The sequence below is a fragment of the Bubalus bubalis genome, chromosome 11 (assembly GCF_019923935.1).
Source record: "Bubalus bubalis isolate 160015118507 breed Murrah chromosome 11, NDDB_SH_1, whole genome shotgun sequence".
Lineage (NCBI taxonomy): Eukaryota > Metazoa > Chordata > Mammalia > Artiodactyla > Bovidae > Bubalus > Bubalus bubalis.
Window position 1 is genome coordinate 90,038,769 of NC_059167.1, and position 26,131 is coordinate 90,064,899.

Genomic DNA, 26,131 nt, shown 5'->3' on the forward strand with positions numbered 1-26,131 from the left:
GACAGTTTCTAATGACTGGCTTTTCAGCGAGTTACAAATTACAGACATTGCTTATGCAGAATCATTAAACATAGATTAAATATAACCAGATGTTTTCTTTTCACCAGCCCCCCCACCTGCTCCCCCCACCCCCTTCTCTCCACCTTTCCTCTCTTTGCCTCACTCTTGATTCGGCTAAGAAGTCAACCAATTAATGCATTAGACTGATCACATTAGCAGCTCTGTGGGTGAATTTGTCAGCCTTGTGTATGTGAGAAAGACTTCAAAGATAAGACTGTCTTGTTAGCGAAGATGAGTTAGTTTTAAGAACGGGGTCAGTGGAGCATCTCTGGCACCCCATTCCCCACAGAGGGCCAGGACTAGGGGATGGATTCCCAAAATCAGGTACCTCCCAGAGGCTGACCTGTTTTTCAGGAAACAGAAGTGAGAGGCTGAGCTGCAAACAGGTGATGTGCATGCCATCCTCCTGGCGGTGGACCTGCCCTGGAAGGAGCTAACGGTTTTGCTAGGGAAGAGCACAGGGGCCCAGAGCAACCAGGGTTCCCACAACCATTAACTACAGCCCAAGGCTCGTGGGCAAGGATTATCAGCCCCATTTCAAAGATGAGGAAACAGACTTGCTCAAAGGTCCTGAGACAGTGAGTGGCAGAACTTCCTAGCTGTGGGCAAGTTACTTAGCCTCTCGATGCCTCAGTTTCCTCATCTGTAGACTTAATAGGGAGTAATAATGAACATGTATAATAATGAGAGTATTACAAGGTTAATTAATATTTGTGAAGCACTCTGAACAGTGGTACATGCAAGAGACATAGAAGTGCTTATTGAATACATAAATAAAACCAGCAGCCAAAGCTTTGGCTGGCGAGCCTGGTACACCATGCTGCCTTTATTGTTTGTCCCAGTTGCTAACAACGTCCTGGAGAGACACAGAATGGACACAGATCCTAGGCAGCTGCTGCCCACCATCTAGTCGGGGGAGGGCTGGCAACATGAGGCAGTGTGGCATAGGGAGTGGTGAGGGCAGTGTGGCATAGGGAGTGGTGAGGGCCGTGGGCCCAGGGAAGTCGCTTTTCTTCAAAAATCACCACCTTCCCGTGATTCTCTGTGTGGCCCAGCCAAATGAGGGCCTTGGGGATGCAAGGAGTTCCTCCCCCATAACAGGGATGCAGGAGGCCATCCTGGAGGGTGTAGGGCTGGCTGGAGCCGGGCTTCGAGGGGAGCATGTTGAGTTGAGAGGTGCTCTAAGGGACAGGGGCCACTGATTCCAGTTTCAGAACCCACTGGAAGGTCACTGCTCCTGAGGCAGAGTTTGGCCACTTGGGGAATAGCTCTTGAGTGTTTGCTGTATGCCGTGCACTGTGCTGGGCACTCAGACACAACAAAGAAACAGAGAGGCAAGTTCCCTGCCCTCACAAAGCCTGCGGTCCAGAGGCGAAAATTCTGAACTCAGCCTTTTCGCAGAACTTGGTGGGAGGCAGCGGCGGGGAGCAGGGGCAGCAGTTTATTTCCGCATATTCAGCCTTGAGCACCTGTTGTTCTTCTAAGTGTGGTGGGGATACAGACATGGGTGGAACCCAGGCCTGGCCAGAAATGGTTCACAAGCCACAGTAACAGAAGGCCAGGGAAGAAACTAACAGACTAGGGTCCTAGAAGCTCAAACAGGGATGTAGGCTCCCAGAACAGAGAAGGGGGTGAATATACCAGGATTCAGTTCAGCTATAATATAAAAAACCAAAATAACTGAATTGAAAATGACAAGCTGTGTTTTTCTCATACATTAAAATAAATAAAGAGATCCAGAAGCAGGTTACTAGGAAACGGCGGGTTAGCTTTCAAAGGTGTCAGGGACCCAAGCTGCTTCTGTCTTGTTCTGCCATCCTCGGCATATGGCTCACCTCTAGTGTAAGGTAGCTGCTTGAGCTCCAGCCATCTTACCCACAATCTTCCTCCATAATCCACGTTATTCTTCAATAAGAGGCAGGAATGGGCGAATAAAGACATGCATTTCCACTTACCATTGGTCAGAAGGTAGTCACACCTACCCAGCTGCACAGGTGGCCAGAAGCCCAGTAAACTCTACTTCTAAGGAAGATGAGAACTGGTATTAAAGGACTTGTTGTCTACTATACAGTGATCACCGGGAAGGTGGCACTTAAGATGAGTCTTGTAGGCAGGGTAGGATTTCCACAACTGGGCACAAGAGTCAGGGAAACTCTGGGAGGAACAGTTAAAGGCACAGACAAGGAAAGGCATGGGGTGTTATTTGGAAGATGGTGTGTGGTCCAGTTTCTGGGTGAGGTATGTTTAAGGGTTGATCTCTAGGATCTAGGTTTTATTCTGGGGCAACAGGGAGCCACTGAGGATGTTTGAGCTGGGCACTGGAGTGCAATGAAGAAGGCTGTGATTTAGAGAGCTCAGGCTCTAGGAAGCAGGTGGAGGATGGATTTCAAGAGAAATGAGAGGTAGGTGCTTAGTGAACTCATACCTAGTATTTAAAAGGAGCTTGCAGCTTGGTTGAGGAAATCAGCCCTTCTTCCAGCAACGAGAGAGTGATTCCTCCAGGAGGGGCTGGGCCCAAAATCCTGCAAGTGACTCAAAGTGGAAATACGACCGGAGCTCCATGTTGGAGAGCCCCTTGTGGACTCAGGAAGGTTCTCCTGAGGAGGCTGAGTGGAAGCTCAAGGAATAGTTGTATTTGGAGAGACAGGGGACAGGGACAGACATTTGGGGCCGGCCCCCTCTCCAGCTAACTGCAGACAGACCGGCCACCCCACATGTCCCTCTTCTCCCGGCTATAAACGTTCTCTGCCCTGCGGCTGTGGGATCAGTGATGCTGATGAAAGTGTGGTCATGGACAGCCGAGGGCTGCGGGCAGGAAGCAGTAGGGTGCAGAGGTGGAATTCCCAGCCTCACCACTTGTCTGTGGGACCTCAGCCAAGTTATTCTACCCCTGTGGGCCTCAGCCCATTCCTGTCAGAGGCGGTCAGGAAGAAGGCAGCTGTGGGCTCAAGAAGAGGAACTCACTGCTGTGGAAATGGGGGTGTTGAGACAGGCAGTTCCCACCTGATCCATGACCCCATGGGGGCCACTGTGGCCTGGGAAAAGGGGTGTGGCTATGGGTGGTGGTCTGAGGAGTGCAAGTGGGAGAGCAGGTGCCAGGCTATCCTGTGCCCACAGTGTGTGCTGGAGGGCACTTTGGGCAGGACTGTGCCCAGCTCTGCTCCTGTGCCAACAACGGCACCTGCAGCCCCATCGATGGCTCCTGCCAATGTTTCCCTGGATGGATCGGCAAAGACTGCTCACAGGGTAAGCTGCTGCCCCCCTGGGAATGCCCCTCAGAAAAGCGCCCAACCAAGGTCAGGCCCAGAACCTATCTGCCCCTGGTGCTTCCACCTCCCAAGGCTGAAGTCTCCTTTTGCAGATAGGAGTGTTCACCTGAGTCCCAGAGAGTCTCTACAGCTAACATGATGAATTCCTAGGAGTGATCACCGGCATTATTAACTGCTAGTTTTAAAGATATGAACATTATTGGTAATATCATTAATACTGTAAATGCTGCGTATTAATAGTCCTAGAACCTGAGCAAGGAGTAGCCGCTAAGTTTGGATGGGGAGGAAGAGGGAGCAGGAAAGTAAGGGGAGGCCAGGGCAGTCACCTGAGGGGTGAGGGCATTCTCTGGGTAGCTCATGTGAATGATGTCCTGGGCATCACAGGCCCAGACAGGGCACTGTAGGTGCTGTAAGCTGAACCCAGTCTGATACAGAGATAACAGGGACCTCCAGTTTAAAGGCAGAGACCCAGCCTCTGCCCTGTGGAGTCCTTGGCTAATGGGTGAGACCCAGCCAGTACTCCTAGCAAGGTCCCAGTTAGATAGCCTGGCCTGAAGGCATTTCCGTGCTGAAGGCGGTGTCATCCTCAGGGAGCTCACCAGCCAAGAGACTCTCTGCCCTGGGAAAATCCCCATCCTCGTGGGGAAGTTAGCACACAGTTTTCACACCGTAAACCACGTGTCTACCATTTACCACAGACACCCACACGCTCCAAATCACAGTCAGTCCCCAGAGAGGGAAGCCTCAGAAACCCTCAGAGCTGGGAGAGTGGACAGAGAATCACCAGGAATCCGGGGTGCCTGGGTCAAGAGGTGACTGGAGGAGTTGTGGCCGCAGGGGTTAAGCCCCCTGCAAGTCAGGAAATGCCAGCCGGGTGCATCGTGGCACCTGGGCTCTGACATGCACTCCCCCTTCCTCTCCCTCCCTCTCCGTCTGCCCCTCTCTGCCTTGCCCTCACCCTCTGCATCCCACCCACCCCCAGCTTGCCCACCTGGGTTCTGGGGCCCCGCCTGCTTCCACACATGCAGCTGCCACAACGGGGCGAGCTGCAGCGCCGCGGATGGGGCCTGCCACTGCACCCCTGGTTGGACCGGACTCTTCTGCACGCAGCGTAAGCCCCGCCCTCCAGCCTCCCAGCTATTTGGAATCCCATGCTGCAGCCTGCTGGCTGCCGTGGGCATCGTCCGGGCCTGCAGTGGAGGGAGGGAGACAGGTGCCTGGCTGTGAGCTAACCACTTCACCTTCCACCCCTGGGACTGGCTGGAGAGGGTGGCTGGCTTCAGGGGATTGATGGGGCCCAATCCTTGAAGATCAGGGCCATTAGGTACCCCAGCAATCACCAAGACCAGCCGCTCCCTGGACAGGGGGCCCTGAGTGGGGAAGAGCAGCCTGTGGCTGTGCAGCAGAGAGACACCAGCCTGCCTCTGGTTCCAGGGCACCTTTGTCCAAAGGACTCCCCACCCGCTTCAGCGTGAGGGTTGAGCGTGGAGTGGCTCGGTGCAGGGTCTCACTGGCCTTCAGCCCGTGCTGAGAGAGAGAAGGGAAGATGAGACGAGCTTGGTCCCAATGCAGATCCCCACCCTGTTTCTCTCCAGGCTGCCCAGCAGCGTTTTATGGGAAGGACTGCGGGCGAGTGTGCCAGTGTCAGAACGGCGCCAGCTGCGACCACATCAGTGGCAAGTGCACCTGCCGCACAGGCTTTACCGGGCAACACTGTGAGCAGAGTAAGCTGCCCTGAGCCCTGAGCCCGGGTGTCGATGCGGGGCCGCGGCCTCCTGCTGGGGAAGCCTGCCCCTTCACGGCCCACCCCTCAGGGCCCTGCACCCTCTGTTCTCTTGACTTTGGGAGCAGGTCCCAAGGAGAAAACCTGAAGGTTGGGCCTACATTGGTGTTTGAAGTTTTTTCCTCCAATTGGGGTGGGGATGGGTAAGTTGAGGCAGAGCAGAGGCTTTACTACCCACTCCAGTGTTCTTGCCTGGAGAATCCCAGGGAGGGGGAGCCTGGTGGGCTACCGTCTATGGGGTCGCAGAGTCGGACACGACTGAAGCGACTTAGCAGCAGCAGAGGCTTTATTGGGAAAAGAAGGAGCTTAATGAGAGAAAGCAAAGCAGACCTTGTTTGATTCCTCGTTGAAACCCCTGTGGCACCCAGCTTGGGGCCTGACACTGGAGGGTGCTGTGTCAATTGGACCAGGTGAGGAGGTAGGGGTGGGCATCCCTCCCCTACAGGGTTATAGGTGTCGTCTTGCCCCAAGTAGCAAACCAGAACACAAAGAGGCTTTACTCCATGAAAGTGAAAATGTTAACAGCTCAGTTGTGTCTGACTCTTTGCAACTCCATGGACTTTAGCCCACCAGGCTCCTCTGTCCGTGGAATTCTGCAGGCAAGAATACTGGAGTGGGTAGCCATTCCCTTCTCCAGAGGATCTTCCCAACCGAAGGATCAAACCCAGGTCTCCTGCCTTGCAGGCAGGTTCCTTACCGTCTGAGCCACTTACCTGGCTTACTCTGTGAGGCAGAATCATCACCGCTGCCCACATGTGGGATGGGCAGGGTGGACAGTAAGCACATCGCAGGTCTCTGCCACCTCCACTTCGTGCTTCACAGGATGCGCCCCAGGAACCTTTGGCTATGGGTGTCAGCAGCTATGCGAGTGCATGAACAATGCCACCTGTGACCACGTCACTGGCACCTGTTATTGCAGCTCTGGATTCAAAGGGATCCGGTGTGACCAAGGTAAGGCACAGACGGCAGAGTTCCCAAGGGCTAGGAAAGGGTTCCATGGAGGGAGGCTCTGGGGAGATTCCAGCGGGAATGACTGAATTGCGTAAGAAAACTTTGTGACTTCCTTTCGTTCACATCTGGGTAGAGCCTGGGAGTGGAATGGGGTGGGCTGGGGAGGGGTACTCAGGCGCCGGAGAGGCTGATGGAGCGGGCAGCCTCTCGGGCGCTGCTTCCCTCTGCTCATCCTTGACAAGTCCTGCAAGCCAAGGAAGGGTAACCGCAGCTAGTGCTGTGGAAAGGTGAGATGAACGAGCCGGAAGCGCTGCCAGATTCTGGTCCTGCCATGACCCACCAGGAGTGCTTGGGCAGGTTGCTTCCTTTTGCTGGGGGGGGGGGGGGGGGGGGGCGGTCTGTTATCCCCACGCAAAGCGGAAAGACACAGGGTTCTGCTGAGACGCAAGGAGCCCAAAAGGGCTCATCCTCGGCTCCAGGTCTATGGTCAGACAAGACCGCAGAGTGTAGTTGTAACGACCAAGTTGAGATTATGTGAGTAAAGGACTCAGTATGGTGCCTGGATCGTGAGTGAGCACTGGATGAATGGTTTCTGCTGTTGGTTCGAGGAAACAGGGACGGGAATTGGCACGCAAGCATCCACAGTACAGGAAAGGGGCAAAAGACATTTCTGCTGCACTCGGACGGGGGATGGGGGCCAGCCCGCACACGTCTCTCTGAGAGGGGTGACGCTTCAGGAGCAGCAATCCTGAGCACACTGGTTCAGCACTCCCAGCTTTCACTGCCAGTCTCCGATTAGTGCTCACAGTGGGGTTACTGTCCCCGTGTGACAAATGGGCAGACCGAGGACGCAGAGTCACACAGCTGGTAAACAGGGAGAGGGGCTGAATCCAGCTTTTCCTGACTCCTGAGAAACCCAACTCTACCAGTTACTGGCTGTGTGATCTCGAGTAAGTTACCTAACCTTTCAGTGACTCAGTTTCCTCATTTGTGAAAGGGGAATAGTCTTTATTTCTTATAGGACTTATAAACATCCCTTTGAGGGATACTAGGAAGAGCAAATGGGTTATTATCTGTAACTCAGTTTTAGAACAAAGTAAAATACTCACTAAACACCTATGATTTGTTTCCCATCTATGATCACATTTGCTCCATGTCCCTGGGTGGGACTCCACCTGGGTAGACAGCTGAACACAACGCCAAACACGCGATGCTGAAGGGATTGAGGAATAGGGCCAAGACCTGAACCAGGGTCTCCCGACATTCAAGGAGCCTAGCCCCAGGCTGAGGTGGCCTGAGAGGAAGCAGGCCTGCCTCCGGCTCAGCTCCGCCTCTGTCCGCAGCTGCCCTCATGATGGAGGAGCTGAACCCCTACACCAAGATCAGCCCAGCGCTGGGTGCAGAGCGGCACTCGGTGGGTGCCGTCACAGGGATTGTCCTCCTGTTGTTCCTCATCGTGGTGCTGCTGGGACTGTTTGCCTGGCGCCGGCGGCGACAAAAAGAGAAGGGCCGGGACCTGGCTCCCCGCGTCTCCTACACGCCCGCCATGAGGATGACCAGCACTGACTACTCCCTCTCAGGTGAGACTATGCCCCCAGCACCTCCCGCTGCCACCGCCACAACACACACACAACCCAGCAGGAACCACACGGTATTCTTGGGGACCCCGGGTTTATTGCTGCAGGTGGGTGGTGGTGCCTGCAGGGCTGGCTGCTCAGACTCCCCTAGAAAGAGAGAGTGGCGGCGAGCAGCAGGAGCTAACTTGGAAAGGTAGACAGGGCTCCCAGGGAGTGCCACTTCCTTGGAGCCCACTCTCAACAGCTATGGTTAGCAGCCTTCTTTCATTTCTCCAGAGCTTCCCCTTCTCACTGGGCTTCAGTCGCAGAACACCCACACGAAGCAGTAACTTTCCTAAATGCTGCAGGGGACCCTCTCTCCAGCCTGATGTCTGCACCACCTCAGGAAACCAGCCTTGGGGCCCACCTTTTTGCTTCCTTGGAGAAGGCCTCAGAGCACCCCTCCCTCCCAGTTCCCAGAGTTAGGAGGGCCCGATCTGTGCAGTGAGACGGGACAGTGCTGAAAGCGTGGGCAATGTCCCTCGAGCCAGGTCTGCGGGAACCCAGCCTGTTCACAAATCCGGTACCAATGCCAGCAGGCATTTGATCTGGGAGTCCGAGAGGTGGGGATGGGGCTCTTGGGCCAACCCTTCCTCTCCCCTAACCCTAGACTGCTGCCTTAGAAATAGGAACAGCTTTTTGCTTCATATTTCATTAAACTGAAGAGGTCAAAATGCCCTAACTTTGCCCCCAGCCCTGAGCCACAGGAGGGTAGGCCTGTCGGAGGGGGGCACAGGATGCCAGCTCTCCACAGCTGGCTCCACGGCTCATGGCTACCTTAGAAAGCCCAGAGATCACGTCAGCCTGCTGACACGCCATTCCTGCGAAGTGTGGCCTACCATTTGCCCAGCTCTGTGCTACGCACGGCACATCCCAGGCCCGGGCACAGACCCTGCCTGAGAGAGCTGCTGGCCTGCGTGCCGCCCTGGGTTTCAGCCAAAGCTGAGATCCTCTGATGAAGTCCCAAAGCTTATATATTTGGGGACTTTCTTCTCTGACCATAATAAGCAAGATTGGCTGGGTTTTCCCAGACCATCCCACTGGAATTCCCCAGCCCAGTGTGGAGGTCCTGGAATCTGCAGGAGGGCAAGGCCAGGAGTGGGGTTCTCTCTACAGCCTCACTCCTGGGATCTGACCCCAGAGGAGGCAGGGGAGGGTCAGCTCAGCCCTACACAGCGACTCAAGGATACTGAGGCTGTCAAACTAACACTTCTCATGCTGGTACCACCGCCCACACTGGCATGTTGCAAGCAGGGCCAACACAAGCAAAGGGGCAAGTCAGGCTCTACAGGCTTCCAAGGGGAACAGTAGATGCCAGGAAGCTCGGGGGATGGGGGACTTGGCTGCCTGACTTTGCAGAGCCCTCTCAAGGCAGCCACACCAAGCATTAGCTTAGGGGTGTCTCGTGCCAGGGGCAGGGGTATGATGGTATGTGGCACCTTGTTCTCTTCCCAGATTTGTCTCAAAGTAGCAGCCACGCCCAGTGCTTTTCCAATTCGAGCTACCACGCACTGGCGTGCGGGGGGCCTGCCACCAGCCAGGCCAGCACTCTGGACAGGAACAGCCCCACCAAGGTACCGGGCCCCTGACTCTCCCCAGTCCCCATCCACTGTCTTCCCACTGAGCCCTCCCCTCTGCCCGGGGAAGAAACCGCACCACCACTGCCCTACCCAGGGTCTGCACGGAACCAACCGCCAATACAATAAACGGAGCCCTGTGAGCCCACGTGTACACTCTATGAAGCGTGCGGGAGGAAGCCAGCAGGCTCTATGGAGCCAACACGGGCCATGCAACCAGTACACATCACGTGTAACCAACCCGCAGCACCACTCAGTGAAGCACACACCCCCATACCCTGTGTGCCAAGGCATGTGATCATCTTGTAATCACACACAACCACGTGACCACTTTTGCCTCATGTTAACACATACAATGAAAACACCCCACCACTCATCACTGCAGTACGGTACCACCACGTGTGCCACAAGCGCACAGAGTAACTACCAGTGCTCAGGTGCCACCTGATATCCTTATATCTGGACACACGACATGTTATCAGTACACACCCACAACATACGTTGCTATCAGAACCACCACACGGGACACGGAAACATCAGCCACAGCCAGCGTGTCCACTGACAGAGTCGGGCAGGACTTCAAGGTCAGGTGTGTACCACCCTGGACAGGGCCCTCCCTCACAGCTTCCAACATAGCGCTGGCTGATGTTTACATAAGTCACAGGCCCTCAGGCAGGACGTCTCAGCACACACATGTACTAACCCCCGCTCCCAGTATGCCAGGACCTATAATGGGCAGAGAGGTTCAGAAATGAGAAACAGCCCCCAAAGACCACAAGGTCACGCTGCACGCATGCAGACATACACACCATGGATCACGGGGAGGTTGGGGGAGGGGGGATTGGTACAGTCCCAGGATTCCTGGCTTCTCGTACCTCTGTCCTGGGTCAGAAACATGTACAGAAGCACTGTTTTCATCCTCCAGGCCTTAGCGCTGTAGGGATCATTTCTCCCCCTCTGCCCCACAGAAAACATCCACAGACCACAGATCTGGTAGGAATGCATCCTGAACCCCCCCAGCAACAACAGCACAGACCCCGTACAGCCCCAAGGGCTACTACTGTCAAGCCAGCACCCAAAGGTCACTCTTCAGGGCTCTCAACTTCAGTTCTCCTATGGAATGGGAGTGCTGCATGCAAGGGACCTTGAGGTCCACATGCAAAGCCTGTGACCATCAGCTCCAACCCAGCTTCACAGCTTTAGGCCTATCTGAGGAGCCAAGGGAAAGGAATCCAGACGTTTCCCAGTAGGAGGCCCTTGATTAACAAGAGCCACGTTACAGCAGACGTGAAGCAAAGGATGCCAGGGATGAGAGGCCAAGTCCCTGTGTCTCTGTCATTCCTGGTCTCATTCTAACAGCGAAGTACCAGTCACCCTCTTTCACTAAGTCAGGGAGTGGAGTTACTGCAATGCAGCCCACTTGGTGATCCTCTGGCTCACTTCACCCTACCCCAAAGTGGTTCTGTGTAGTCGAGAACCCTCAGCCTAGCAGATGCGTAGCAGGGGCAAGCAGCTGTGATGACGTGGAAAGGACATGGGTCCAGGAGCTGAGACCTGAGGTGTAGACCCAGCTCTTGTGTGTGTGACCATGCATAGAGCCCACGAGCAGGACTCAGGTCCCCATTTGTGAAATGAGAACAACGATCCTTGCCTCCTATGAAGGGCAGGTGTAAGAGTGCAGGAAGAGGAGTACCATAGGGACACCCTATCCCGACGCCTTCCCCTGCTCACATGAAAGGGAGACGCTCTCACTCAGCCTGGATCAGGCGGCAGAGGGGACACTGATGCTGGAGGCAGCCTCAGCGCCGCCCCCTCTGCTAGAGGGCCATGCTGCAGCCAAGACACTGCCAACACTGCCTCCCACAGCTCAGCCCCACCCGGCTGACCTGCCTCCCCCGCCAGGGCCAGCTTGGCTCAGGTCAGTTCTTGGCTCCCCTTTGTCCCGGGGCCTGGAAGCCCTACAGCTTCAGCCAGACAGCTTAGATATGCTCAGCTCCCACTGGGCCCAGCCACCCCATGGTGGCCTGTCATGGAACACCTACCTCGTCCATCCCCCCAATGACCTAGCACCTAGGTGGGTCAGGGTCATCACAGGGGTGGTACACGAGGGTGGGCAAAAGCAAAGGCTGGGCAGGGGCATCTCAAGGGCACTAGATATTAACTCGTTCTCCTGCTTTCCAAACAGCTCAGTAACAAGTCCCTTGACAGAGACATGGCAGGCTGGACCCCCTACAGCTATGTGAACGTGTTAGGTCAGTAGTGGTTTGAGTCTGGTCCCTGGCCTTCATGCCCTGCTGCCTTCTCCTCCTCCCACATTGACAGGGGCCCTGTCCCAGCTCCAAGGGAGAGTTAGTAGACAAATCTTAAGCATGATTTCCCCCAGGAAAAAGGGGTGTGGGGAGGAAACCCAAGCCCCTACTTCAGTTCTCATAAGCAGATGAAGCCCAGGGCCCCTTTCATTCCTACTAGGGGGTAGGTGAGGGTGGCTGTGACCCAGGACCACAAGGGAGAAAGCTCGGGTCCAGGTGTGGGGATTCAGGTTGGAGGCAAAAGATGCTCTTACCATCTGGGAAAGGGACCCCCTGCCTGAGCCAGGCCCTGCTACCAAGGTGCCCCATTCAAGGACTTCTTCCCTCTGCCCCACTGCCCTGGTGACACCAATTTCTGTGGGGGGTGGGGTGAGGGATGGGGGTGAGAGGCAGCAAGGCCATTTGGCCTCAGCTCTAGCAAACCCCACTGGCCCCACTGGCTCTAGGCTCCCTTGGATGCTTCACAGAAGCCTTAATTCCCTTCAACCTGCCTCTTGTCCCCCCTCCCACCCCTGTATTAGGCACCCCTCCCCTGCCATACCAGGGCCCTGGGAATAATGGCTGCTCCCTGTCATTCCTCTCACTAGACTCCCATTTCCAGATCAGTGCCCTGGAGGCCAGGTACCCGCCCGAAGACTTCTACATTGAACTTAGACACCTCAGCCGCCCCGCTGAGCTACACTCGCCAGGTTAGACTCCTAGCCCTATACCCTCTATCCCCTGGACCCCCGAGGCCATCCTATAAGACCAGACCCAGCACCTACCCCAAATCCCCTTCCTATCCTTTAACCCACCCCCATGGACCCAGAACTCTCCCTGTTGAGCCCCTTCCCTCCGACAAGCCTAGTTCCCCATGGGAAGAAGGAAACCTGTCTGGATTCCTCAGTCATTCCTGCTATCATGCTCAGTGGATACGTAAAAACTGCAACTGGTTTTACGTGGAGGGAACAAAGCGTAACCACACTCCCTGTAGACCACGGAATACAACCCAAAACCACTGAGAAATGACTTGGGGATGGCTACATCTTTAGGCCCATGGGTGTGGATGACAGAGAGAGTAGACTGGCCAAAAAGCCCAAAGAACCCCAGAGGGAGAGCCCAGACCAAGCACTCCTAGGTCAAAGGGCAGGTGGTCCAGTAGGGATCTAGAGAGGTTGAGGCCAGACGTGTCAACCAACATCCTCTGGGCCCATATATTAGGCTCAAACCTGATAGCTTGGGAAAGATGCAAAAAGGAGACTTTGAAGGTCAGTCCCTACTGTGGGAGGAGGTGGGGTAGGAGTTACAGAAGTAGGTCCAATGAACAAACAGAGAATGTGGGCCCCCAACAAAGTGCCCCTGCCCTTGAGGGCACCCTGAACACCCGTGGGGCCTAAATTCAGGCTCTAGCTGGTTTCTAGAGCTCAACTGAAATGCAGCTCTAGCAACCCCTGCAGGTCTCTGGGTCCAGGGGCAGTAAGAAGAGCAAAGGTCTGAACTCATCTACCCATTAAGTAGTTATGGGCTTCAGAAACCCTGGGCCTATACCCAGGAGGCCGTGCTCCCGGCTGTCAGCCCCTGGAGCAGTGCTCAGGACATTCAATAATCCCACAGAATACAATCCCCACCCCCACCCCCTGCAACATACACACACACAATCACCACCCTGCACCCCTTTCCACTTGGAAGCATCCTCTGGGCTCAGCCCAGATCTCTCTCTCAATCACTACAGCCAAAGCCACCACACGTCATTTTTTGGCTTACACCGAGGTAGGCTGGTAAACAATGGGAGGGTGTACTTCAGGACATCTGGGTTCTATGTGGAGCTCAACTTCTCACTTGGTGTGGTCTCAGACAAGTCATTGCCTTTCTTTGAGTCTGTATTCTGTTCTATAAAAAGGGGGTTAACTTTTTAATAGCCTAGCCTCCATCCCTCAGGGAGGGCAAAGGAAGCCCTGGTCCCAGGATAAAGATGCCAGGGGTTCAGATTGTCGCAGTCCTATTTCTGAAGGGCACAGGTACCTCTAGGTCCTTTAGAAGAATAGCAAACTTGAGAAAACTTGGACCTGGCTCTGCTCTCAGTACCGTGTGGAAAGCAGGGAGATAGGAGTAGGCTTCCGCAAATTCCACCAGGGAACTCTATATGGAGGCGGCATGAGGAGGTATCGGAACAGCCATGTGTTGGTCTTGGGTGTCAGACACTGGGGAGTTAAGTGGAGTCTAACTGTATTTTAGTAAGCACTTGCTGTATCCCTTGACTAATACTGCAGCCTCAGTTAAAAACTGGTGGGGGAGGGGGGTGGGGATGGCTTTGACTGTGAGCTCAAGTCATTACTGTCCAAATTCAAAGTATCATATAGTTTCTTTTCTGGGATCACCAGCAGCGAAGAACCTGAGCTTGGTCCCTGAAGTTTCACGTCCTTCCTACCTCTGGCTGGTGCTGAGGACCATGCATTGTGGGAGCCTAGGATAAACTGTGGTAGCCAAAAAGGAAAAAAGAAATGCTTGGGATTGAAAAACACTGGTAATGTTGTTCAAAGACAACTCTCAATTATGTGCCAATAGTCCACCCAAAAAGTGGGGACAGGGGACTAAAAGAGCTGACTGGCTGGGAATGACTATATAACCTGTAGAGAGGACTAACCAACCTCAGCTGCCTGTCCGCCTTCTTCTGGCTCCCCTCAATCGAGCATTGGACCCACAAGGGGAGAGACAGGCAACACTAGAGCTATGAGGTGAGAAGTCTTCACCCTCATTCCAAAATCCAACAGAACTGGGATTTGGAATGTCATACACCCTTCCCCCAAGCTAAGAACTGGTCCTGACTCATTCCCTATCCTATATTCTTGGAACCTGGAACTTCACTTACAGTGACTGTAGGTGGCATCAGAACTGCCTGTGATTGCCTCCAGGAAGACATTCCCCTCAAAGAGATTACAGAGCAGTAGTGCTAAATATGCAGGGGGTGATAGAGCTCACCACTTACACGTAGGAGCTTTTTAAAGAATTCTCGTATGGTCAAGATGATTTAGAGGAGATTAAACCCCGAGTAATTTTCTAGCACTAAAGAACTCTTTTCTGGGTAGGAGAGAACAGGAAAAAAAAAAAAAGAATACATGTAGTCTAAGTAAACCTCATTCACCCCTCTATTTTTCTTTCCTTTTTCTATTTTTATGCAGGTGCTTGTGGAATGGACAGACGTCAGAACACATACGTTATGGACAAAGGCTTCAAAGGTAGAGTATCTAATCATGATGTACCATTAGGAAGGCTAAGAAGGATAAAGAATGCAAATCTGAAATTGCCAGGGTTTCTACCAGAGACAAAACTACGCATTTCTTCCCCCCATTCCCCCAAAAAGTTAAAGACCACAAACCTGGGACGGCTGGGTAGCTCTGCCCAGGAGGAGCAATCATAATAATAACGATTTCATCTTTTGATTTCAGTTGCACCTGCTTAGGAAATGCTTGTGGGATTTTTTATAGATGCCAACTAAATGTCTTCGGAAATGCAGAACGTCATTATCCTACCAATTAGTATGAGTTCAATTGATTATGAAATCTGAAATAAAGTCTATCTACTTGCCCCAGAGGCCTCCTGTCATTGCGCTGGCGAGGAATGCCACCCTGCACCTGCTGGCTCTCTGGGGTGCAAGGAATGAAAATGACACCTAGTGTTACTATCGTACGATGCCCCACCTTTACAAGGTCTCTGTCCCATAGAGCAGGGAAGCTAGGATTAATCCCTAGCACGTGAGAACTGCAAGTCAGATCATCCCTCTAGGAAGTATACAGGTGAAGCCACAGATAAAAGATCAGGTCCTTTCCCAGGCTTGGGGCCTAGGTTTAAAATGAAAGAATGTATGAAATAGGTGGCTTTGAAATTATGTCACTTATTAACTATGACAAACCTCTCTAAGGCCCAGTTTCCCCAATTACAACATTGAGATAAGTATGCTTGTCCTACAGTCTAACAAGGTTACCCTGAGTACGCAATAAAAATCACAAATTGGAAGAGTTTTTGCATATTGTGCAGGATTATACTGATATAACCGAGTTGTCCCTTTGTCTCTGAAATGTATTCAAGAATCTCAGCCAGGGACTTCCCTGGTGATCCAGTGCCTAAGACTATGCTCCCAATGCAGGGGGCCTGGGTTCTATCCCTGGTAGGGGAAGCAGACCCCACTTGCCACAACTAAGACCTTGCATAGCCAAATTAAATTTTAAAAAAAGAAACTCAGCCAAACTGAAAGAGATAAGACTTACAGCAACGATCCCAGTGGATATCCTAAATCTACCTGTGTACCAGAATCACCTGGAAAGCTTGTTAAAAATACAGATGCCCACACCCCGCGTCCCCAAGATTCTGATGCAATAGATCAAGAAGTGCTGAGTGCCTCAGCGTATCCTTACGTAGCAGATCACCTAACACTTAGAAATCACTGGTCTAGACTGACTCAGATTTCTCATCAGATTTAGCCTAAGATATACCTGAGACACAACTATTTCCTAGCCAAGTAGAGCTAGTCATATACAGCCCTTTGTGGGGTGGTTACTAGAAGTAGGGTGTGCTAGGGGCAGGTGGCAGTGAGCACTGTGTTCTGAACAACAGAGCAGGAAAAACAAGTCTCCACCAGCACATGTATGTGCACTGCCCAAGAGAACTATCTGAGGACAGGAGGCCACCCATAGGCTCCTGGTCAGCCAAAGAACCCTACACCCTTGGGAGCATCATTCTGGCAATTTTTTTTTTTTTTTTTTTTTTTGACTTAAACCACCCAAATGAAAGCGAGCACCATCACAGTAGATGAAGCTAAAACAACAGAAAAGACAACTATACTGTTTCATCACCGTGATCTTGGACCTCAGTTTCTTCAAGAGGCATGGGAACTGGACAAACCTCTCTACGGGCCCTTGACAGCTCTGAGAATACCCATGACTCAAGACTGAACGAACGCAGACAGGCCCAGACAGCGCAGCACATGAGCACACACTTCCCAACGCACTGTGTCCTGCGCACTGTGGTAAGGGCTGTCCCTCGCAGCCACGAACGCGAAACGCAGTTAAGGACAGCAGTGTCCCAGCCTCAGCGCCACGCACTCCTGTTTTGTGGGATCATCCAAGTCTGAGTGCAGGGGAAGCCGAGCAGGCCAGCAGCCAGGTTTCGTTTCACCACCCTATAAATCTGATCCTCTAAATTGGAGAGAAAAGAGGGCTATATAGGCAAATGTACCAACAGGTATTAGGGATCAACACACCAGAAACCAGAAGAAAACAGAGAATCACAGGTCAGAGCTTTACACGTATCAAGGACATGGAATAAACCCCACCAACTGGATGTCCCCAAAACATTCAATAAACAAGTTATGTACCAGGAGTGCAACTGTTTCCTAAAACTACTGGGCCAGACCAAATCAGTGGTTATTGGGGTTAAGAGTCTTAGAACTTCTTCTCTGAACTTAGTGGGAAAGAGACCTGATCTGGGAGTTAAAAGATTTGGGTTCTATGGGGGAATTCCCTGACAGTCCAGTGGTTAGGACTTGGCGCTTTCACTGCCAGAGGCCACGTTCAATCCCTAGTTGAGGAATGAAGATTCTGCAAGCCCCAGAACTCAGACAAAAAATTAAAAGAAAAAGAGAAAAAGAATTCTCTTGGTTCTTGCTGTGTAGCACTGATTAGATCACGGTGCTGCTTTCTGGGTCTTGGTTTCTTCCTCTATTAGGACAGGGTCTCTAAAGCCCTTTCCAGCTCTGACATGCTAAATCTTAATGTAATTCAGTCAATGCTCCCTCTCTCCCACTGCTTCCTGAAGACCTCCCCTCACTGTCATCCAGGAGGTTGCATGAGACCACTCATACTGCTAACCCCATTTTCTCTCTAAACATCTTTCCATCTCTCCTTCCTCTTCCTGACCCTCAGCACAATTATTCCCCAACAAACTGCTTCATGACAACACTTTTCTGTCATGCATTTCAAAGTGCTATAGAAGAAACCCTCCCCACTAGTTTCCATCACCCTTCTCCTGAAATCCTGGGTCCTACTGCTGTTGCCACTTTCCCCACCTGTAGGCCCTTGCTAATCCAACCTCCAGTGTCTCCTTGCAGTAACCTTGGCTTCCAAGCTAGTCAGGAGCCCACTGACATCCTGAAAATTTTTTTCAGCCGGTTTTTTCCCCTCCCTCCAGTTCTCCTTCTGGCCCTGAGATCTCCCCAACTCCTCTCCCCGGTCCTTATCTCTCAATCAAGAGAAAGGTGAGAAGTCAGGGCCCAGGAAGAGAAAAGGCAGTGCAGCCTCCTAATATGAGTAGGCTGAGATGAGAAGAGCTGGGTATTTGGTGCCTGGGTTTTCAGCAACAGTGAAATACTGGCCTTAACTAGATGATAATGTGAACCTAAAGGCTGGGGTTGGGTTTCCCTGTTGAATCAATGTTAAAGAATCCGCTTGCCAAACCAGGAGACTCAGGTTGGATCCCTGGATCAGGAAATCCCCTGGAGAAAGAAATGGCAACCCACTCCCGTGTTTTTGCCTAGGAAATTCCATGTGGGCTATAGTCCATGGTGTTGCAAAGAGTCGGACACAACTTAGTGACTGAACAACAAAGGCTAGTGTTAAGTTCAAATCCTACTCACAAGGTGGCCTTGGAAAGTCATTTCCCCTCTCTCAATTTGCTGTTTCCATTATAAGATGAAGATGTTTCAACCAGCTCATTTCAGAGACCCCTTCTGCCTCTGATATGTGGCTGTATGTGATTTGGGAGAGGTAGGAACTATGTGAGCAGCAGTGCCAGGGCATTACAGGGCTACATCTGCAGGCTTGATGCTAATTACAGGCCTTGAAAGAGCTTGGGTAGCCTTGCTTGAAGCTTCCCTTTTCTTTGCAACACGCCCAAAGTGCAGACACTGGCACAGAAGTGGGGCTATAAAAAGATGAGGAAGTGTCCTATAGCAGCTGGTTATTCTTCCCCTTGCCCCACCCTCCCTCAGGGCAGGCAGGTAGATGACTCATTTAGAGAGAGGAAGAGCTTCCTGAAGTATAGTTTTCCAGCTGGCCTTGCCCTTCCCCTCCTTCCAGTCCTCAGAAGTAGAATCCAGATTATTCTATATTTCAACACCCTCCCAACACCACCTCAAAACACACACGCGCATGCGCACACACTCTTCTCCATCTTTTTGTCTTTACCTCTGGCCCCTTTATGGATGATACAGCTGCTCCCTGAAGCTAGCCCCTATTCCCACAAAACCCAGCTTCTCTTTTATCCAGTTAGGTGCATCCCCTGCTACAGAGCAAACTATTTCCCCAAACTTGAAAGCAGCCAACTTTTCTAGTGGATACAAGAGAAGCACTGCTGGTTGGCTGAATCTCTGTTAGCCAAGGAGCTAGAGTGTCAGGGCTTTCCCAATGCTGTAACAATTGGTCATGGGATGTCCACAAAAAGCCTACAGCTTGGGTTTCTCAGCAGAACTGGGCCCCATAGGTAAAACACCTTCCTTGTTGAGGGTAAACTGTATCTTTAGATACAGATACAGTTTGCAGTTAGGACATAAGAGAGGAGGTGGTTATAGCCAAGTCAGGTCCAACTCTTCTGTGACCCCCTGGACTGTAGCCCACGAGGCTCCTCTGTCCTTGGAATTCTCAGAGCAAGAATACTGGAATGAGCAGGCATTCCCTTCTCCAGGGGATCCTCTTGACCCAGGAAGTGAGCCCCAGTCTCCCAAACTGCAGGAAGATTCTTTACCATCTGAGCCACCAGAGAAGCCCATAGACAGGGTAACAAAATGTGAGGGGAAAACATCTTGATTGGCTATCAGAGAAGGTAGGGGTTGTCCTAACTTACTAACATTAGGCAAACTTTATGAGCTTTAGTTTCCTCATTTCTGAAGTAGTAATACTAGTCCTTACTGCCCGGGCCCCCTGCACAGATGTAACAAGAATCAAATGATCTAACTGGAGTGAGCGGAGACCAGCAATGTGTGCTATAAAGCGAGCTATCATTAATCATCCAATTTTAGAAAATATGTAACTGAGTCAGGTGCCAATCAAAGCAAAAAGATGTGCCTGCATGGGGAGGAGAGGCGAGGTGTAGGACTTTCCACTCAGGGAGCAGCCCTTCTTGAAGCAACACTGGAAGTCCTCAGCTTCCACGTGAGCAGCTGAGTCATAAAGCCTTACTACTTGGCTGGGAAAGTCAGAGAACCAAGTGGGAACAGTTGGCCAGCTGGGGTTCTTGGACCTAATTAACCCCAATCCACTTATACTAAGGAACAAAGTATTCACTAGAAGCAATTTAATGTGGCTCAGGTAGGTCATGACCAAGGACCCACAGCCACCTTCCCCCCATGAGCACCTCACCAGCAGTTAGGCCAATCCAGGCTCCCTTTAGTCTCTGCTAGGGCTGGCTGGGACTGCTATCTAGCAAGGATGTTTTCTCGGGACTTCCCTAGTAGTCCAGGGGTTAAGAATCAGCCTGCTAATACAGGGGCATGAATTGGACCCCTGGTCCAGAAAGATCCCACCTGCCAGGAGCAACTAAGCCTGGGTACCACAACAACTGAGTCTATGCACTAGAGCCCGGGAGTCACAACTTCTGAAGCCAGCTCGCCTAGAGCCCGTGCTCCACAACAACAAAAGCCACCACAATGAGCAGCTGGCGCACCACAACCAAGAGTTGCCTCCACTCGCCACAACTAGACAAAAAGCCTGAGGGCAGCAACGAAGACCAAGGACAGCCAAAAATAATTTTTAAAAAATATTTTCTAGGGTTCTAGGCTAGAGAGGGCACAAACTAAGAACGGACCCAAGGCTCACATATCTCTCTCTCTCTCTGCTTGTGGGCTAAGTTGTGACACAATGTGCTCCTAGCCTGGTTCTGGAGCTTGCTTTAATACCGACGAGCAGTGTGACCCTGGGGAAGTCACGTCCCTATTCAAACCTCAATTTCCTCATAAGCAGTAAAGCGGAAGGGGAAATAATAATTACTGCTGTGCCTACACTAGAAGGAACTAATAGGTGAATGCAGTTTTGTACAAGATTGAGGAAACGTTAATTGTTAAAACAAACATAAATAACCCTACACTAACAAAGAAGTGTTAGTCGCATTTGACTCTGCGAACCGATGGACTATAGCCCGCCAGGCTCCTCTGTCCATGGGACTCTCCAGGGAAGAATACTGGAGTGGGTAACCATTCTCCTCTCCAGGGGATCTTCCCGACCCAGGGGTCAAACCCAGGTCCCCTGCATTGCAGGCAGATTCTTTACCAGCTAAGCCACCAGGGAATCCCAACAAAAAAAACCAAATCCCCTCCAACCAGTTCCCTGTTGTGGGAGCAGACTCCTGCGGCGGCACTCATGTCAGCCACTGCAGCCACGTGGAGTGCCCTGCTCTCCCTGGAGGGACCTCCAGTCACCTCCTGAATTACATTACCACTTCCACTTCTTTACATTTTTATTAATTTCACAAGTTGGAGGCAGAAGGCATAGATAAAGAGCGGCCCAAAATGTAATCTATGGTGGTTCTAGGGAAAGATCATCTGAAAATTTTACCATCTGCTACCACTTATAGAAATTTAGAGCTGAGAAAGAGAGAAATTTCACCATCTGCTACCACTTAAAAGAAATTTAGACTTCTAAGATCACTCTTGACTCAAGTCCCTGCAACTCAGTGCTTATTTCTAGAGCCCCCTGGCTGGCAGAGCCTAGGAGGAGGGCCAGAGCTGCCAGATTAGACTCTTCTGCCTTTTCTGGGCAAATTCTGCCACATTTGAAACAATCAACAGGAGGCAGTAATTTTCCCCCAAAAGGGAAAACAGCAGAGAGACTGAAGGAAGGGTTCCCCTTTCCTTGTGACTCCCAGTGACAAAGAAAACCTTCTTCCTCCAGTGAGCTACAGTTACCTTGCTTCATATTTGGAAATTAGTTTGCAACCTTTCATATCCTAATATACTCGAAAGTCTTAGGGATGACACACGTGAGAGACGCTAGGAGAAGCAACATGAGTTCTCCGGTGTCAGAAAAAGATTCTGCAAAATTAGACTTCAGTGAGCATTCACAAGAACAGGAGTAAGCGACCCCACAAGATATACTGCAGGCTTGCTAGAAAACAGGAACTTCCCAAAGCCTCGCATGAAACCAAGGTGCTTTTTAAACCTGTTACACTTCAACCTGCCCTGCCTCTCATCATGAGCTTCGCGAGAGCATGGGTACTACCCGTGGGCTGTCTAAAGGTTGCCAAACTGCTGACACTTGTGCCGAATCACACACCTACTGCTGAACCTAAGCTTGGTTGTCAAAAAGAATTCAGAAAAATGATGTCACGGAAAACACACAAGCCGAGGAGTCCCGAGGCCTGGATTCAAGTATTGGCACTGCCATTCATGTGCCATGTGACCTTAGCCAAGTCACTTCAGCTCCCTGGGCCACCATCCTCTAAAATGCAAACAGTCAACTATCCTTGCAGGATTTTGTAAAAATTAAACAACAGATGTGAAAGCACATTATGAATATCTTGAATTAATCCCTTTCTGATGCTCTGCCTACTAAAACAAAAAAGTTCTTATCCCCCCAAAAACATGTTTCTTTAAAAAAAAGAACTCTGCTTACCTCAGAAAGCATTTCTCAACGTAGTTAGTAAATGAATCTTACGACTGTCATAGGCGTTTACAACTTCACAAGTCTGACAGCACATAAACTGTACTGTGCTTTTGGTATTTAAGCGTATGTCCTTGTTTGTCCTAAGAAATTTCTCTTGCCTTGCAGATTACATGAAAGAATCCGCGTGCACTTCTAGCACTTGTTCCTTGAATAGCAGTGAAAACCCTTATGCCACAATTAAGGACCCACCCATCCTCACCTGCAAGCTTCCAGAAAGCAGCTATGTAGCAACGAAGTCGCCTGTGCACAGGGGGCCTCCGTACACAGATGTGCCATCCTTGTCGACATCTAATAAAAATATATATGAAGTTGGTAGGTGTCTCAGATAAGTAACTCAGTGACAGCAGGGCACTAGTCAGCATCCGAAGTAAAACCAGCCCCTCCAGTCCCCGTTTTGGAAACATCCCCTTCTTTTGTTGTTTTTTTAAGGAATTCAAAGTGAACTGTCCTTCGCAGGACCTCTATCCACTCTCATACAAGAAATCAAATTCTTGTGCCAACTCTGCTTTTTTGAAAAACACTAAGTATGAAGCAGAAATACTGACTGGGGGTGGGGAGCTGGGGAGCTGATACACACACACACACACATACACACACACACACACACACTCAACTGACTGTTGACACAAATTCCTGTTTAAAACAGAAAACAATCAGAACAGACAGTCTGCAAGTTTTGAAATTATCTTGTTCTACTTTCTCCCAGTTGAACTCATGTCCCTGGGTTCACTGATAAGACTCCTACCGCTAGGATATTCTAAGGTCCCTTGTTTTGACCAGAGCTTGGGATTCTGATAACACACTCACTTAGATTTTCAATCTCTTGAACAAGCCTCAGTCCTAACCCTCATACACTTATCCTAAGTCCTTGGTTTCTCTCCCCACCAAGTTAAATAGAATTCTCTTCCCCCGCCCAATGAGGTAACTAAAGCTAATCTGTTCTCTGAACTCATTTTTCACTATATTCCTTAGAGCCCACAGTCAGTGTGGTCCAAGAAGGCCGCGGTTGTAACTCCAGCTATATCCAGAATCCATACGACCTACCTAGGAACAGCCATATTCCTGGTCATTATGACCTCCTCCCAGTAAGACAGAGTCCTGCCAGTGGGCCATCCCAGGACAAGCAGTCTTAAGAGGGATAAGCCTCTCTCTTGCAATGTGCTCTGCTGAATATCCTCTGACTCTCTGAAAGAAGACAATCCCTTGACTTGAAATAATGGTACAGACTGACTCCAGCTGCGTATTAGTTATAACATTCACCTGGAACTAAAGAAGAGCTTCCAAGGGACTGGATTAATTGTTCAAAAAGTCTGTTCTCAAAACCAAAATCTCCCACCCACTCACCCCCAACCCCAAATGCTCTGGATGATATGATCTTTTAAAACATTTAAGATACAGCTACTCATCAACATCAGCTAAATATATATATGTGTATATATATAAAAAATCTGAAACATGATGCTTAGAAAGCATGTAGAATAGGTTTTACCAACTTTCCTAAGAGGAAAGGGAACTGGGGAGGTGAGGGGATTACTTGGAGGCACCTGAAATGTATATGTATCTTTAGTTCCTGTTACCCTCAATTATCTGCTCTTTTGCCGAAGATAATTAATACATAGACACAAACTGTGTTAACATCAATCCTAAAGCACCTGTACATGTATGTCAGGTCAAACAAATTATAACAGCCAAGCTTACAGAGTTTAATATATAGTCTAATGCTGACTTCAATTTTTTTTTTAATAAAACTTTAAGAAATACAAATTAACTCTCCCTCTTCTGCCCCTGGTAGTAGTAGAAGAAAAAAGTTTCCAGAGCACAGCAGCCTCTTTCAGTCAAACAATGATTTCTAAGCCAGCTTTACCAAAGCTTGCCAATTCAAAGTTCAAGAACATTGCAAGCCGATCCCAGCCTTGTTGTATCTCCTTAGCTATACAATTCCTGAGTCATTTCATATGAAATAAAACTCTGAGATGATGCCTTTCAGCAAGCAGTCATAGACTGGTAAGAATTAAATATCCCTACAAATGGTTATTTGGCCTCCCGAATTTATTTTGGTTGGCATTCCTTGACTCAGAAAAGTACATGCTTTCAAGCATTTCTTCATAAATCTTGAGCTTGATGTAGTATGGAACCTAAAACTGTAGAAGAGATTAGACTCCCACTTTTAGGAAGTAGAAATCCACTTCCTAAAAGTGGATATGGGAAGTTTAAGTTGTTAAAGTGCATTATGCTTTTTGATGGAACTAAATGAAATGATTAAAGAATGGACTGTAACAAATTGCTGTGCCATGATGTAAAAACTTAAGTATATGAACTACTTCCACCTTCCAAGCACCACCTACTGAGATGGCCAAAAATGTATTACAAGAGTTTAATGCCCCCGATTCCAGTATTTGGTGTATCTATATGTTCCACTTTAATGAACATAAACTAGAGCTCAGATGGGTCAAAAAGCCACCACTCCCAAACCCTAAGGAGGACCTCATCACAAGAATTGAACACCCAAAGGGCAAACTGAGAAAACCAACAGCCACCCCGATACCACTCCATTCCCTGATTAACAGTCCAGGCCATAAAAAATACTTCCAAGCAGGTATATAGAAGAGGAACCAAGTGACTGTAAATGACTGCAAAGCTGGAACAGCTGCTACAGGAAATGTGGGAGTTCTGCAGCCCTTGACACACACTGGAAGTCTGCCATGGAACCCATTAGTTTGGGCAATAACCAGCAAAAGCAAGAAAATAAATGAGTAAATCCTCCCACCCCCACTTCACTCAAGGTGTAAACAAATTTTATTGTTAGGGGAAATATAACACTTACATGAATGCTGCATGTGTGCATGAGAGCAAGTGATCAGCAATAGCAGATTTACTTTCCGAAAAGCCTTATTAAAATATAAATACTAGAAAATTACTTAGTAGGCCCAAGGAAATGTTTCTCATACATATGTAGAAATATAGATAAGAGACTTACCTCGGTATTTCAGGGCAACAAGTGCTCAAGTATCTTGTCAAGTAAGGATCTACAAGCATGGTGAAGTCAGATCAACAAGGAGGAATTTTGTCTCAATTCCAGTTTTACCTTCTTCCCTCACCCTGCGTGTACAGTAACTGCTGCCTGGCAAACAGCAAACAAGCAGCAACACTCAAGTTTCAAGTTTCACCTCTTTTTTGCTGAGTATCTTCTGGGCAAAATTCAGCAAGAGGTGACATGGTGAATTGCAAAAGCACTGGGTCAAGATTAGTGTAACTTGCCCTCTCTGGGTTCCTTTTTTCCCCATGTATTAAAAAAAACAAAAGGGAGAAGCAGAGAAAGGTAAGGGAGCTCTAACAACCCTAGCTCTAGCATTCTATGATTTTCAAAGAAATGTAATACAACTCAAATCAGGCAATACAACAGAGAAGGAAAAGGCACAGGGTGTGATTAATCTATTGTGACAACAGCAGCCTTCACATAGCTCAGAGTCACGGATAAAAGACACTTCAGTCTGAGAGCAACTCCTAGGAGCTTCTGTCTAGCGCTGTCACAAATAGGTTCGTGGTCAACCTAAACACGTGCACTGTACATGAGATTGGCAACTTGGAAAAATCTGCTCAATTACTTTACAGAAATTAAGTGTTGACTCAGTGATGTGCATACAATTCAAATGAATAAGAAAAACACAATTATTGTACAATAGCATAATGCAACTATGAAATGGCAATACTTTTTTAAACAATCCAGATTTGTAATATATTTGCTCACTGTAAAAAGGGATCATACCTTGTACAAAATAAAGTGGATTTCTCAAACTAATTTAACGAGAATGCCTACTGTTGTGCTGCACACTGAAAACGTGTCTATAACCTACACCTTAAAGGTACAACTAACCTACATTTTGTGTGGTCACTCTAGAGAGCCAGAAAAGTGAAAATCATCCTGGTAAGGGTTTGAAAAT

General features: G+C 49.9%; 1 protein-coding gene across 10 annotated transcripts in view; it reads left to right on the top strand.

The window, feature by feature from the left end:
- Positions 1-23,323, top strand: part of MEGF11 (multiple EGF like domains 11) — a 315,087-nt gene extending 291,764 nt beyond the window's left edge. Inside the window, exons 16-26 of one of the 10 annotated variants that reach the window (XM_044925410.1) lie at positions 3,178-3,306; positions 4,312-4,440; positions 4,925-5,053; positions 5,935-6,063; positions 7,407-7,643; positions 9,135-9,253; positions 11,442-11,508; positions 12,153-12,254; positions 14,724-14,780; positions 22,296-22,502; positions 23,163-23,323. In XM_044925410.1, the coding sequence (XP_044781345.1) occupies positions 3,178-3,306; positions 4,312-4,440; positions 4,925-5,053; positions 5,935-6,063; positions 7,407-7,643; positions 9,135-9,253; positions 11,442-11,508; positions 12,153-12,254; positions 14,724-14,780; positions 22,296-22,502; positions 23,163-23,323 (1,466 nt within the window). Of the gene's footprint in view, positions 1-3,177; positions 3,307-4,311; positions 4,441-4,924; positions 5,054-5,934; positions 6,064-7,406; positions 7,644-9,134; positions 9,254-11,441; positions 11,509-12,152; positions 12,337-14,723; positions 14,781-14,990; positions 15,095-22,295; positions 22,503-23,162 lie in introns of those variants that run through there. The other 9 variants (XM_044925403.1, XR_006543029.1, XR_006543030.1 and 6 more) reach the window with 9 other exon arrangements.
- The last annotated feature ends 2,808 nt before the right edge of the window (positions 23,324-26,131 follow it).